This window comes from Bombina bombina, chromosome 2 (assembly GCF_027579735.1).
Source record: "Bombina bombina isolate aBomBom1 chromosome 2, aBomBom1.pri, whole genome shotgun sequence".
Lineage (NCBI taxonomy): Eukaryota > Metazoa > Chordata > Amphibia > Anura > Bombinatoridae > Bombina > Bombina bombina.
In genome coordinates this window covers 184,942,776-184,959,202 of record NC_069500.1, presented here as the reverse complement: position 1 = coordinate 184,959,202, position 16,427 = coordinate 184,942,776, and the positions used below count along the sequence as shown (strand labels likewise).

Sequence of the window (16,427 nt, the reverse complement as noted above, 5' to 3'; positions counted from 1 at the left end):
ACCAATTAAACATATTAGGTGATGTGCATCTCTGTAATGAGAAGGGGTGTGGTCTAATGACATCAACACCCTATATCAGGTGTGCAGAATTATTAGGCAACTTCCTTTCCTTTGGCAAAATGGGTCAAAAGAAGGACTTGACAGGCTCAGAAAAGTCAAAAATAGTGAGATATCTTGCAGAGGGATGCAGCACTCTTAAAATTGCAAAGCTTCTGAAGCGTGATCATCGAACAATCAAGCGTTTCATTCAAAATAGTCAACAGGGTCGCAAGAAGCGTGTGGAAAAACCAAGGCGCAAAATAACTGCCCATGAACTGAGAAAAGTCAAGCGTGCAGCTGCCAAGATGCCACTTGCCACCAGTTTGGCCATATTTCAGAGCTGCAACATCACTGGAGTGCCCAAAAGCACAAGGTGTGCAATACTCAGAGACATGGCCAAGGTAAGAAAGGCTGAAAGACGACCACCACTGAACAAGACACACAAGCTGAAACGTCAAGACTGGGCCAAGAAATATCTCAAGACTGATTTTTCTAAGGTTTTATGGACTGATGAAATGAGAGTGAGTCTTGATGGGCCAGATGGATGGGCCCGTGGCTGGATTGGTAAAGGGCAGAGAGCTCCAGTCCGACTCAGACTCCAGCAAGGTGGAGGTGGAGTACTGGTTTGGGCTGGTATCATCAAAGATGAGCTTGTGGGGCCTTTTCGGGTTGAGGATGGAGTCAAGCTCAACTCCCAGTCCTACTGCCAGTTTCTGGAAGACACCTTCTTCAAGCAGTGGTACAGGAAGAAGTCTGCATCCTTCAAGAAAAACATGATTTTCATGCAGGACAATGCTCCATCACACGCGTCCAAGTACTCCACAGTGTGGCTGGCAAGAAAGGGTATAAAAGAAGAAAATCTAATGACATGGCCTCCTTGTTCACCTGATCTGAACCCCATTGAGAACCTGTGGTCCATCATCAAATGTGAGATTTACAAGGAGGGAAAACAGTACACCTCTCTAAACAGTGTCTGGGAGGCTGTGGTTGCTGTTGCACGCAATGTTGATGGTGAACAGATCAAAACACTGACAGAATCCATGGATGGCAGGCTTTTGAGTGTCCTTGCAAAGAAAGGTGGCTATATTGGTCACTGATTTGTTTTTGTTTTGTTTTTGAATGTCAGAAATGTATATTTGTGAATGTTGAGATGTTATATTGGTTTCACTGGTAAAAAAAAAATAATTGAAATGGGTATATATTTGTTTTTTGTTAAGTTGCCTAATAATTATGCACAGTAATAGTCACCTGCACACACAGATATCCCCCTAAAATAGCTATAACTAAAAACAAACTAAAAACTACTTCCACAAATATTCAGCTTTGATATTAATGAGTTTTTTGGGTTCATTGAGAACATGGTTGTTGTTCAATAATAAAATTAATCCTCAAAAATACAACTTGCCTAATAATTCTGCACTCCCTGTATAATAAACTACCAAGGGCCCTTAAAAGGGCCTTTTGTAGGGCGTTGCCCTAAAGATAACAGCTCTTTTCATATACAAACCCCCACCCCCCAAACCCAAAAAATTAATAAGTAAAAGCTAATCTACCTATTGCCCTGAAAGGGCATTTCTATGGGCATTGTCCTTAAAAGGGCATTCAGCTCTTTTGCTGCCCATTAAAAATAAATGGCTATTCAAAATTACACAAAATAAAAAACGAATTATCCAGAATAATAACAATTATTCTTATTCTAATACCCATTTAAAAAAAACACCCAAAATAAAAAACCTAATCTATAATAAACTACCAAAAGCATTGCCGTAAAGTAATCAGCTCTTTTTCTAAAAAAAAAAATACAAAGACCCACTAACATTGCAAACCTCCACCCCCAAACCTACAAAATAAAAAAAACTATCTAAAAAACCTTATCTACCCATTGCCCTGAAAAGGGCATGTGTATGGTCAATTCCCTTAAAGGGGCATTTAGCTCTTTTTCTTGCCCTTAAAAGGTCATTTAGCTCTTTAAGAAATGCCCAACCCCTAATCTAAAAAAAAACCCCACCCAAAAAAACCTTTAAAAAAAAAATAACACTAACTCCTCTTTAGGTTCTCACAGTTGCTGAAGTTCCGCTTGAAGGATCTTCATCCTGGCGGCTCCATCTTCATCCAGGCGGCTCCATCTTCATCCAGTTGGCATTTTATATCTTCATCCCGGTGGAATCTTCTATCTTCATCTCGGCAGTATCTTCTATATTCATCCCCGCGGCGTCTTCTATCTTCATCCCTGTGGTGCAGAGTGGGTCCATCCTGAAGACATCTGGCGCAGAGAATCCTCTTCATATGGTCGCCGCCGTATACTGAATCTTCAGTGCAAGGGAGCCTTTTCAAAATGGCGTCCCTTGCATTCCTTTTGGCTGATTTGATTTTGGAAATTCAAATCAGCCAATAGGATGAGAGCTACTGAAATCCTTTACTAGAAGTTGGGATGATGGCACTACTGTTTTAAAGTAAGATAAAGGGTCTATTACCGTTCCTTGTAGTGTTATTGGCCCCAAATTAATTAGGTAATTTGTGGTGTGGTGCTATGTATCGAAAATGCAAATTTAAAAAATTGTTAGTTAAAGGAACTAAACAAAAAATATACTATATAAGCACTCAAAAAACAGACCCCTGAATAATCAGAATAGAATGAGAAACACACAAGTTAAAATTTAAATCTTTATTAGAATTATTTAAAAACTGGGAATTTTTAAAACTAAAATGCTGGCAGAATATTCCAGTTAAAAAACTGAATAAGTCTGACTATAGCCTCATGAGGTTAGAATCAAATAGGTAGGATTACTGAACTATCTGGCTCTGTATTGTTGAGATTCGTGAGTCCAGAATAATAACGCTATCCAACTACTTGTGTGATCACGTGCTAATAGAGGTTCAACTACTGCATTGACATTAATGTTAAACACATAAATAATGTGATCAATATTGTTACTGTCATATAACAATCAATTCCATGTACGAATGAATGTTAAAAGGTGATTGTAAGTATGATGGAACAGCAATTTATATAGAGTGTAGTTATTACTTGTTTCTATTACTTGTATAAACTCAGGTGTTCAGTGATGGTGATTTGTCTCAGTAAGTCATCACAAATATTATAACTTGCCACATGCGTTATTAGTAGCTCTCTAAAATGGAATCCATATAAACACATGGAATTGATTGTTATATGACAGTAACAATATTGTGTGTTTCTCAATCTATTCTGATTATTCAGGGGTCTGTTTTTTGAGTGCTTATATAGTATCTTTTTTGTTTAGTTCCTTTAACTAACAATTTTGTAAAGCTACTGAAATCCTATTGACTGTTCAAAACAGCCAATAGGATGAGAGCTTCTGAAATTCTATTGGCTGTTCAAATCAGTCAATAGAATTTCAGTAGCTCCCTTGCATTGAAGATTCAATGTACGGCGGCAACCGTATGAAAAAAATTCTCCGTGCCGGATGTCTTTAGGATAGACCCGCTCCGCGCCGCCGGTATGAAGATAGAAGACGCCGCCTGGATGAAGACTTCTCGCCGCCTGGATGTCCGGACTTCAGAAACTGTAAGTGGATCGTCGGGGGTTAGTCTTAGGATTTTTTAAACTTTTTTGGGTGTTTGTTTTTTTTAGTTTAGGGTTTGGGATTTTCTTAAAAGAGCTAAATGCCCTTTTCTTCTGTTATGTGTGATCAGTCCACGGGTCATCATTACTTCTGGGATATAACTCCTCCCCAACAGGAAATGCAAGAGGATTCACCCAGCAGAGCTGCATATAGCTCCTCCCCTCTACGTCAGTCCCAGTCATTCTCTTGCACCCAACGACTAGATAGGATGTGTGAGAGGACTATGGTGATTATACTTAGTTTTTATGACTTCAATCAAAAGTTTGTTATTTTACAATAGCACCGGAGCGTGTTATTACTTCTCTGGCAGAGTTTGAGGAAGAATCTACCAGAGTTTTTTACTATGATTTTAACCGGAGTAGTTAAGATCATATTGCTGTTCTCGGCCATCTGAGGGAGGTAAAAGCTTCAGATCAGGGGACAGCGGGCAGATGAATCTGCATTGAGGTATGTAGCAGTTTTTATTTTCTGAATGGAATTGATGAGAAAATCCTGCCATACCGTTATAATGACATGTATGTATACACTTCAGTATTCTGGGGATGGTATTTCACCGGAACTACTCTGTTAAAAGTCACTAATCCTTTTAATAAGTATTTATCATGTTAAACGTTTTTGCTGGAATGTAGAATCGTTTACATTTCTGAGGTACTGAGTGAATAAATATTTGGGCATTATTTTCCACTTGGCAGTTGTTTGGTTTTAATTGTGACAGTTTCGTTTCTCTTCACTGCTGTGTGTGAGGGGGAGGGGCCGTTTTTGGCGCTCTTTGCTACGCATCAAAAAATTCCAGTCAGTTACTCTTATATTTCCTGCATGATCCGGTTCATCTCTGACAGATCTCAGGGGTCTTCAAACTTCTTTGGAGGGAGGTAGATTCTCTCAGCAGAGCTGTGAGAATTTTATATTGACTGTGAATAAAAACGTTGCTCTGTAATTTTTATGTCAAATTTAATTATTGTTATTTTTCTAATGGGAACAAACCTTTGCTAAAAGTTGTGTTGTTTTAAAGTTTGATGCTATAACTGTTTTTCAGTTCATTATTTCAACTGTCATTTAATCGTTTAGTACCTCTTTGAGGCACAGTACGTTTTTGCTAAAAAAGATTATAACCAAGTTGCAAGTTTATTGCTAGTGTGTTAAACATGTCTGACTCAGAGGAAGATATCTGTGTCATTTGTTCCAATGCCAAGGTGGAGCCCAATAGAAATTTATGTACTAACTGTATTGATGCTACTTTAAATAAAAGTCAATCTGTACAATTTGAACAAATTTCACCAAACAGCGAGGGGAGAGTTATGCCGACTAACTCGCCTCACGCGGCAGTACCTGCATCTCCCGCCCGGGAGGTGCGTGATATTATGGCGCCTAGTACATCTGGGCGGCCATTACAGATAACATTACAAGATATGGCTACTGTTATGACTGAAGTTTTGTCTAAATTACCAGAACTAAGAGGCAAGCGTGATCACTCTGGGGTGAGAACAGAGTGCGCTGACAATACTAGGGCCATGTCTGATACTGCGTCACAGCTTGCAGAGCATGAGGACGGAGAGCTTCATTCTGTAGGTGACGGTTCTGATCCAAACAGATTGGATTCAGATATTTCAAATTTTAAATTTAAATTGGAGAACCTCCGTGTATTACTAGGGGAGGTCTTAGCAGCTCTCAATGATTGTAACACCGTTGCAATTCCAGAGAAACTGTGTAGGTTGGATAAATACTTTGCGGTACCGGCGAGTACTGACGTTTTTCCTATACCTAAGAGACTAACTGAAATTGTTACTAAGGAGTGGGATAGACCCGGTGTGCCGTTCTCACCCCCTCCAATATTTAGAAAGATGTTTCCAATAGACACCACCACTCGGGACTTATGGCAAACGGTCCCTAAGGTGGAGGGAGCAGTTTCTACTTTAGCTAAGCGTACCACTATCCCGGTGGAGGATAGCTGTGCTTTTTCAGATCCAATGGATAAAAAATTAGAGGGTTACCTTAAGAAAATGTTTGTTCAACAAGGTTTTATATTGCAACCCCTTGCATGTATCGCGCCGATTACGGCTGCGGCAGCATTTTGGATTGAGTCTCTGGAAGAGAACCTTAGTTCATCTACGCTAGACGACATTACGGACAGGCTTAGAGTCCTTAAACTAGCTAATTCATTCATTTCGGAGGCCGTAGTACATTTAACCAAACTTACGGCTAAGAACTCAGGATTCGCCATACAGGCACGTAGGGCGCTGTGGCTAAAATCCTGGTCAGCTGATGTTACTTCTAAGTCCAAATTACTTAATATACCTTTCAAGGGGCAGTCTTTATTTGGGCCCGGTTTGAAAGAAATTATCGCTGACATTACAGGAGGTAAGGGCCACGCCCTACCTCAAGACAAAGCCAAAGCTAAGGCTAGACAGTCTAATTTTCGTCCCTTTCGGAATTTCAAAACAGGAGCAGCATCAACCTCCACTGCACCAAAACAGGAGGGAGCTGTTGCTCGTTACAGGCAAGGCTGGAAGCCTAACCAGTCCTGGAACAAGAGCAAGCAGGCCAGGAAACCTGCTGCTGCCCCAAAGACAGCATGAACCGAGAGCCCCCGATCCGGGACCGGATCTAGTGGGGGGCAGACTTTCTCTCTTCGCCCAGGCCTGGGCAAGAGATGTTCAGGATCCCTGGGCGCTAGAGATCATATCTCAGGGATACCTTCTAGACTTCAAATTATCTCCCCCAAGAGGGAGATTTCATCTGTCAAGGTTGTCAACAAACCAGATAAAGAAAGAAGCGTTTCTACGCTGTGTACAAGATCTGTTATTAATGGGAGTGATCCATCCGGTTCCGCGGTCGGAACAAGGACAAGGGTTCTACTCAAACCTGTTTGTGGTTCCCAAAAAAGAGGGAACTTTCAGGCCAATCTTAGATTTAAAGATTCTAAACAAATTCCTAAGAGTTCCATCGTTCAAAATGGAAACTATTCGGACAATCTTACCCATGATCCAAAAGGGTCAGTACATGACCACAGTGGATTTAAAAGATGCTTACCTTCACATACCGATTCACAAAGATCATCACCGGTATCTAAGGTTTGCCTTCTTAGACAGGCACTACCAGTTTGTAGCTCTTCCATTCGGATTGGCTACGGCTCCAAGAATCTTCACAAAGGTTCTGGGTGCCCTTCTGGCGGTACTAAGACCGCGAGGGATTTCGGTAGCTCCGTACCTAGACGACATTCTAATACAAGCTTCAAGCTTTCAAACTGCCAAGTCTCATACAGAGTTAGTTCTGGCATTTCTAAGGTCGCATGGATGGAAAGTGAACGAAAAGAAGAGTTCTCTTTTTCCTCTCACAAGAGTTCCATTCTTGGGGACTCTTATAGATTCTGTAGAAATGAAGATTTACCTGACAGAAGACAGGTTAACAAAGCTTCAAAATGCATGCCGTGTCCTTCATTCCATTCAACACCCGTCAGTAGCTCAATGCATGGAGGTGATCGGCTTAATGGTAGCGGCAATGGACATAGTACCTTTTGCACGCCTACACCTCAGACCGCTGCAATTGTGCATGCTAAGTCAGTGGAATGGGGATTACTCAGATTTGTCCCCTACTCTGAATCTGAATCAAGAGACCAGAAATTCTCTTCTATGGTGGCTTTATCGGCCACACCTGTCCAGGGGGATGCCATTCAGCAGGCCAGACTGGACAATTGTAACAACAGACGCCAGCCTACTAGGTTGGGGCGCTGTCTGGAATTCTCTGAAGGCTCAGGGACTATGGAATCAGGAGGAGAGTCTCCTTCCAATAAACATCCTGGAATTGAGAGCAGTTCTCAATGCCCTTCTGGCTTGGCCCCAATTAACAACTCGGGGGTTCATCAGGTTTCAGTCGGACAACATCACGACTGTAGCTTACATCAACCATCAGGGAGGGACAAGAAGCTCCCTAGCAATGATGGAAGTATCAAAGATAATTCGCTGGGCAGAGTCTCACTCTTGCCACCTGTCAGCAATCCACATCCCGGGAGTGGAGAACTGGGAGGCGGATTTCTTGAGTCGCCAGACTTTTCATCCGGGGGAGTGGGAACTTCATCCGGAGGTCTTTGCCCAAATACTTCGACGTTGGGGCAAACCAGAGATAGATCTCATGGCGTCTCGCCAGAACGCCAAGCTTCCTCTCTACGGGTCCAGATCCAGGGATCCGGGAGCGGTTCTGATAGATGCTTTGACAGCACCTTGGAACTTCGGGATGGCTTATGTGTTTCCACCCTTCCCGCTGCTTCCTCGATTGATTGCCAAAATCAAACAGGAGAGAGCATCAGTGATTCTAATAGCGCCTGCATGGCCACGCAGGACTTGGTATGCAGATCTAGTGGACATGTCATCCTGTCCGCCTTGGTCTCTACCTCTAAGACAGGACCTTCTGATACAGGGTCCATTCAAACATCAAAATCTAACTTCTCTGAAGCTGACTGCTTGGAAATTGAACGCTTGATTTTATCAAAACGTGGTTTTTCTGAGTCGGTTATTGATACCCTGATACAGGCTAGGAAGCCTGTTACCAGAAGGATTTACCATAAAATATGGCGTAAATACCTATACTGGTGCGAATCCAAAGGTTACTCCTGGAGTAAGGTTAGGATCGCTAGGATATTGTCCTTTCTACAAGAAGGTTTAGAAAAGGGTTTATCAGCTAGTTCATTAAAGGGACAGATTTCAGCTCTGTCCATCTTGTTACACAGGCGTCTGTCAGAAAATCCAGACGTCCAGGCCTTTTGTCAGGCTTTAGCTAGGATCAAGCCTGTGTTTAAAGCTGTTGCTCCGCCATGGAGTTTAAACTTAGTTCTTAACGTTTTACAGGGTGTTCCGTTTGAACCCCTTCATTCCATTGATATAAAATTGTTATCTTGGAAAGTTCTGTTTTTAATGGCTATTTCCTCGGCTCGAAGAGTCTCTGAGTTATCAGCCTTACATTGTGATTCTCCTTATCTGATTTTTCCCTCAGACAAGGTAGTTCTGCGTACTAAACCTGGGTTCTTACCTAAGGTAGTCACTAACAGGAATATCAATCAAGAGATTGTTGTTCCATCCTTGTGTCCAAATCCTTCTTCAAAGAAGGAACGTCTTCTACACAATCTGGATGTAGTTCGTGCCCTCAAGTTCTACTTGCAGGCAACTAAAGATTTTCGCCAAACTTCTTCCCTGTTTGTCGTTTATTCTGGACAGAGGAGAGGTCAAAAAGCTTCTGCTACCTCTCTCTCTTTTTGGCTTCGTAGCATAATACGTTTAGCCTATGAGACTGCTGGACAGCAGCCTCCTGAAAGAATTACAGCTCACTCCACTAGAGCTGTGGCTTCCACTTGGGCCTTTAAGAATGAGGCCTCTGTTGAACAGATTTGCAAGGCTGCAACTTGGTCTTCGCTTCATACTTTTTCCAAATTTTACAAATTTGACACTTTTGCTTCTTCGGAGGCTATTTTTGGGAGAAAGGTTCTTCAGGCAGTGGTTCCTTCTGTATAATGAGCCTGCCTATCCCTCCCGTCATCCGTGTACTTTTGCTTTGGTATTGGTATCCCAGAAGTAATGATGACCCGTGGACTGATCACACATAACAGAAGAAAACATAATTTATGCTTACCTGATAAATTCCTTTCTTCTGTTGTGTGATCAGTCCACGGCCCGCCCTGTTTTAAGGCAGGTAAATATCTTTTAAATTATACTCCAGTCACCACTTCACCCTTGGTTACTCCTTTCTCGTTGATTCTTGGTCGAATGACTGGGACTGACGTAGAGGGGAGGAGCTATATGCAGCTCTGCTGGGTGAATCCTCTTGCATTTCCTGTTGGGGAGGAGTTATATCCCAGAAGTAATGATGACCCGTGGACTGATCACACAACAGAAGAAAGGAATTTATCAGGTAAGCATAAATTATGTTTTCAGGGCAATGCAAAAGAGCTAAATGCCTTTTAAAGGGCAATGCCCATACAAATGCCCTTTTCAGGGCAATGGGTAGCTTAGGTTTTTGTTAGAGTTAGGTTTTTTATTTTGGGGGTTGGTTGAGTGTTGGGTTTTACTGTTGGGGGCTCTTTGTATTTTTTTACAGGTAAAAGAACTGTTTAACTTAGGGCAATGCCCTACAAAAGGCCCTTTTTAGGGCTATTGGTAGTTTATTGTAGGCTAGGGGTTTTTTTTATTTTGGGTGGGATTTTTTATTTTTATAGGGCTATTAGATTAAGTATAATTCTTTTTTATTTTTGATAATTTCGCAATTTAGTGTTTTTTATTTTTTGTAATTTAGTATTTTTTATTTTTTGCAATTAGATACTTTGTAATTTTTATAGTAGTGTTAGGATTTTTTTAATGTGTATTTTAGTTTTCTTTAATTGGTAGTTAGTTTAATTTTAGTTTAATAGTTATAATAGTTTAATTATTAGTTTAAACTTAGTTTTTTTAATTTGACAGGTAAGTTTTAATTTAATTTAAGATAGGGAAATTGTAATTTTAATATAAAGTAAGGGGGGTGTTAGGTTTAGGGGTTACTAGTTTAAAAGAGTTTATTGTGATATGGGGAAGCTTTCGGTTTAGGGGTTAATAGTTTAATTTAGTATATTTCATTGTGGGGGTCTTGCGGTTTAGCGGTTAATAGGTTTATTATAGTGGCAGCGGAATAGGGGTTAATAACTTTAGTATAGTGGGGGCAATGTGGGCGGACGGCAGATTAGGGGTTAATAATATTTTAATAGTGTTTGCGATGCGGGAGGGGGGCGGTTTAGGAGTTAATAACTTTACTATACTGGTGACAATGTCGGGGAGCGGCGGAATAGGGGTTAATACATTTTATTAGTGGCAGCAATGTTGGGAGCGGCAGTTTAGGGGTTAATAACTTTAATATAGTATTTGCGATGTGGGAGGGCCTCGGTTTAGGGGTTAATAGGTAGTTTAAGGGTGTTGGCGTACTTTGTAACACTTTAGTTATGAGTTTTATGTAACAGTTTTGTTGAGTAAAACTCATAACTACTGCTCTCAGATGGTGGGTATGGATCTTGTCGTTATAGGGTGTAACACAAGCTTTTTAGCCTCACCGCAAAACTCGTAATGGCTGCGCTATGGAAATCACACGCAAAAACGTCATTTTTACGAGTGCGGGACTGACGTTGCAGGCTAAAAGGCTTGTGGTACAGCTATATCGACAAGACTCTTAATGGCTGCCTTGCTGTTTTAACGCTGAAATTACAATTTTTTCAGCGTTAAAACACGAACGCACAACTCGTAATCTACCTGCTTGTAATTACAAGACATTTATGTTGTGTTGCTGTAAAATGATGTATCAGCCATGTCAACATTTTTAAAACAAATTAATATCCTTTTTACAGCCATTATTAATCAATAGCCAAACTCCACCCACATTTCACACGAGAATATGCTCAAAAAGCTTACTTCTAGCGCAGTTAATGCTCGAGTGGGAGCATTCATCAGCTCTCCACTTGTAAATTGGCACACTGTTTTATGTCACTAAAAATATATCATATAACTAAGAAAAAATATGGTGGGGTAAATAATCAGTTACTCTCCAAACATTAGAAATCAACTGATGCCAAACAAGTGCAGTTTTATATTAACCCTATGGCTCTCTGTTTTCTATGAAACTTGAGAAACATGAAAGATGTATGAATACATAGACCTAGATTCATTAATACTTGTAAAATTAATAGCTTGCAGAAGAAAATACACTGCAACAGCTTGACAGTTGTGGGATTCATAGAGGGTTGTTTCAACCTCTTTAAAAATCCTCTAGCTGGGATGACTCTCCTTTATCTCTTGGTGCAAAGAATTAGTTCCACTGTGAAGGATACTGCACCAAAAATTTCAAACAAAACACATACAAAAAACAGCCCTCTTAACATACGGAAAAAAAAAAACAAGAAAAAAGGGAGATAATAGAAAAAAACAAAAAAGTCCCAGAATGTCCATGGTCAGCTTTTGATGATCAAAAACTCGCTGGTGTAGAGGGAAATCACACAGACTCTTAGGGGGCTTTTTTGAGCATTATATTGTAATGTGGGTGTCTCTCCTTCACATGCAGAGGCCGTCATAGCTAGATAAACATCTCTATAGGTAAAATTTGCCTTCATATAATTGTTTGAGGGACCTCCAATTACTAATGAGGCCTCTTAGATAATCTCGCCAGAGCAGAGAGCTTTATATCTTTTGTTCTATCCAGCAAGAACACTTTTCATTACAGAACTGACATACTTTACACTTACAGTTATTTACATTAACCATTTTCCAGGGTGTTCCTGAAGTCGTGGTTGTAACGATTATTTTTCACTTTGCAATCGGCTCTCAATTTATTTGCAAAACATCACCTCACATAACTATAGATGTTACAGAGAAGCCCTCCAACAACCTCATGAGCTTCTATGAATATAAGCCATAAACCTAATCTCATAATGTTGTTAGAAATAGCTTTCACTTCATTTCTAGACATTTTTTTTCCATAGCTCAAGATTTTATATGTTTCATGTTCGGCTTTAAGATGCAGTACAGTTTCTTGTTTAGCTTTAAGATGCAGTACAGTTTATTGTTTAGCTTTAAGATGCAGTACAGTTTCTTGTTTAGCTTTAAGATGTAGTACAGTTTTTTGTTTAGCTTTAGGATGCAGTACAGTTTCTTGTTTAGCTTTAAGATGTAGTACAGTTTCTTGATTAGCTTTAAGATGCAGTACAGTTTCTTGTTTAGCTTTAAGATGTAGTACAGTTTCTTGTTTAGCTTTAAGATGTAGTACAGTTTCTTGTTTAGCTTTAAGATGCAGTACAGTTTCTTGTTTAGCTTTAAGATGTAGTACAGTTTCCTGTTTAGCTTTAAGATGCAGTACAGTTTATTGTTTAGCTTTAAGATGCAGTACAGTTTCTTGTTTAGCTTTAAGATGTAGTACAGTTTCTTGTTTAGCTTTAAGATGCAGTACAGTTTCTTGTTTAGCTTTAAGATGTAGTACAGTTTCTTGGACTTTTAAAAAAATATAGGTTCATTTTACTTTTTTGGTTGGCATAACACATTAAGCTAAGTACACAGAAATGCTGATATTTAGCTATGTTCATAGCAGAATTGGTATTTGACCACATTTTATGAGGCCTAAATTATTAAATGGAACATATAAAGAGGAACACAGAGGTTTCACATATACTACACTTTAAATGATGCATTTCTAATAGCAAGACATAGGGGCGATTTATCAAGCTGAGGCGGACAGCTGAGGCCTCTAGCGGAATTCAGCATTGCACATGAGCGCTCTTTGTTAAATACGGCGTGCAGGTTCTCTTGTGAGAACCTGCAGCCATAGGGGCTCAAAGGCTGACGAAAGCCTTTGATAAATAAAAAATTAAATATCAGTTATTCAGACTTTATTTCAAGACACCTAAATTCACTTATATTATGCCATTTATTTTATTCTCTTTGAATCTTTTGTTAAAAAGCATATGTACATATCCCCAGCAGCAGCAACACACTACTGGGGGCTAGCTGGTGATTGGTGGCTACACACATATATATCTTGTCATCGTCTCATCAGATATGTTTAGGTCCAAGTAGTGAATTGCTGCTCTGGAGCTGAATTTAACTCTGTGTTTAACCTCTTTGCAGGGGTTAAACACACAGTTATATATAAATAATAGTGCAATAAAATAAAATTCTGACACATAAAAGCATTTTTTTGCACTTTTATTTCCCTTTAATAGTTTTTAGATATTCATTTAATGATAGAAGTGTAATGAAAACCATTTCCTTTGGTAAATTTCTAATGGTATTAATACATCAAAATGTGAGAAAAATAGTTTATACACAATAGAAAATGGCAGTGGAATCTCTGTAAAATATTTTGACAAATCTGCAGTGATAAATAATGTAATAAATACAAAATATATATGTCACTTACAAGTTACAGTTCAGAATTTAGGGCATTTTTTCAACCACAATAAGAAATTATTTCCGAGTAATAAACTTCTACCTGTTAATATTTATGATTTGGATCTAATAAATCATTATATAAATATTTACACCACTCTCAGTGCCTTATTTGTAGGACTTTTCAATAAGAAAAAAAGGTTAATGAACTTTTATTATTTATTTGAATGTATGTGTAATCTGTAATCTGTAATTATCAATATTATATTATACATTATAAGTCCTTCACATTTATTTCTTAACTGTGTTTTTAGATCTACAAGATAAATCGAGAAGAGAAATATTCTGGAGACAACGCACTAACAGGTTAACCACTAACATTTTTTTGTGTGCATATTCGGAAAAGAAAATGTCAGTATTACTGCTCGGGGGTCAAAAAATTGACAGCTATTAGCTTTTTGTAAACGGAAGCATGTACAGGTATAATTTGTTTGTGTATATCACATTAAAGATAATTTCACGTTTTACAGGCAGCATCCGTTGTTGGAATTTAAGATTGCACAAGCAATTTCTCATGTAGTTCCACTGCATAAGAGCAGGGCTTGTCAATCATCCTGGACCAATGAGTATAGAATGTTTAAATCAGCTACCTCTGAGGTGGAGAAGTTATATTTTTATTGAAGGCAGATTCTATGGTGATAATAGCATGTTATGTTATTAGAAAATAAATGTTTGTTTATAACTATGTGTGTAACATCTGCAATGGGATTAAAGACTCAATTAAAATTTAGTTTAGGAGTTGCAGTGCATTTTGCTCCTGTGCAGGACAGTAACTATATGGCAGCCAGAAATGGCATACTTATGTAGCTGCTAATGATTGGCCATATCCTGCTTGGAAGCATCATGGTAGTGTATTTATGCTCATATGGAGCCCCAGAGTGGCCACACAATATTTTTATTTTATAAATTGTGCACATGATTTATGGCCACACCGGGCTCCATAATCCTGAGGGGCAGAGTGGAGCTCTGTACAAGTCATTCTGGATGCTTAACATGAGACAGACACTTACCAAGTGATACCTCCCCACAACTCTGTTACTGCTTTTCATTAGTGGGCTTACAGGGACACAGTGTACATGTCAATCATTAGGGGGGGATGCAGTATCCTAAAGTAGCCACTGAGGCTATTGCTAGTATTTCTAAATTATTACACATATGTGTGCTTGAGAAAGTGTATGTATTTATAGACCACTATTCATACCCTCATTGGTATTATTGATTCATTTGCTTTTGTATAAGAAACATTACAATGGAGAGTGTCAGTGAATTGTGTGCACAATTTAGTAAGTCATACTCAAATTTTAGTAAATTTTGCACCAAATTTCTGAATTTTTAAAAAAAATGTTTGTGTGGCCACTCCTCTGGGGTTCAATTCTTATACATTAGCATTCATTTAATAAAAACTAAATTTATGCTTACCTGATAAATTTATTTCTTCTATGGTAAGACGAGTCCACGGATTCATCCTTTACTTGTGGGATATTATCCTTCCCTACATGAAGTGGCAAAGAGCACCACAGCAGAGCTGTCTATATAGCTCCTCCCCTAGCTCCACCCACCAGTCATTTGACCGAAGGTAAAGGAAGAAAAAGGAGAAACTACAAGGTGCAGAGGTGACTGAGTTTAAATAAAAAAAAAATATAATCTGTCTTAAAATGACAGGGCGGGCCGTGGACTCGTCTTACCATAGAAGAAATCAATTTATCAGGTAAGCATAAATTTAGTTTTCTTCTATAAAGGTAAGACGAGTCCACGGATTCATCCTTTACTTGTGGGATACAATACCAAAGCTACAGGACACGGATGAACGGGAGGGACAAGACAGATGGTTAAACAGAAGGCACCACTGCTTGAAGAACTTTTCTCCCAAAAATAGCCTCCGAAGAAGCAAAGGTATCAAATTTGTAAAATTTGGAAAAGGTATGAAGCAAAGACCAAGTCGCAGCCTTACAAATCTGTTCAACAGAAGCATCATTCTTAAAAGCCCATGTGGAAGCCCTAGTAGAGTGAGCTGTAATTCTTTCAGGAGGCTGCTGTCCAGCAGTCTCATATGCCAAACAGATGATGCTTTTCAGCCAAAAGGCAAGAGAGGTAGCCGTAACTTTTGACCTCTATGTTTCCCAGAATAGACAACAAACAAAGAAGATGTTTGACGAAAATCTCTGGTCGCTTGCAAGTAAAACTTTAAAGCACGAACCACGTCCAAGTTGTGCAACAGACGCTCCTTCTTGGAGGAAGGATTAGGACACAGAGAAGGAACAACAACTTCCTGATTAAAATTCTTATTAGTAACAACCTTAGGAAGGAATCTAGGTTTAGTACGCAAAACCACCTTATCAGCATGGAAAACAAGATAAGGCGAGTCGCATTGCAAGGCAGATAGTTCAGAAACTCTTTGAGCCGAAGAGATAGCAACTAAAAACAAAACTTTCCAAGATAGAAGCTTAATATCTATGGCATGCAAAGGTTCAAACGGAACCCCTTGAAGAACATTAAGAACTAAATTCAAACTCCATGGCGGAGCAACAGGTTTAAACACAGGCTTGATTCTAACTAAAGCCTGACAGAACGACTGAACGTCTGGAACATCTGCCAGATGTTTGTGCAGTAGAATTGATAAAGCAGATATCTGTCCCTTTAAGGAACTAGCTGATAGCCCCTTCTCCAATCCTTCTTGGAGAAAGGACAAAATCCTAGGAATCCTGATCTTACTCCATGAGTAGCCTTTGGATTCGCACCAATAAAGGATATTTACGCCATATCTTATGATAAATTTTCCTGGTGAAAGGCTTTCGAGCCTGAATCAAGGTATCTATGACCGACTCCGAGAAACCTCGCTTAG

General features: G+C 39.3%; 1 protein-coding gene across 1 annotated transcript in view; it reads left to right on the top strand.

Annotated features, from left to right (window-relative positions):
• The window catches only part of PDE8B (phosphodiesterase 8B), a 493,644-nt gene that overhangs the window by 370,334 nt on the left and 106,883 nt on the right, over positions 1-16,427 (top strand). The window contains exon 11 of the mRNA XM_053701380.1: positions 13,840-13,891. Within this exon, the coding sequence (XP_053557355.1) occupies positions 13,840-13,891 (52 nt within the window). The remainder of the gene's footprint in view (positions 1-13,839; positions 13,892-16,427) is intronic.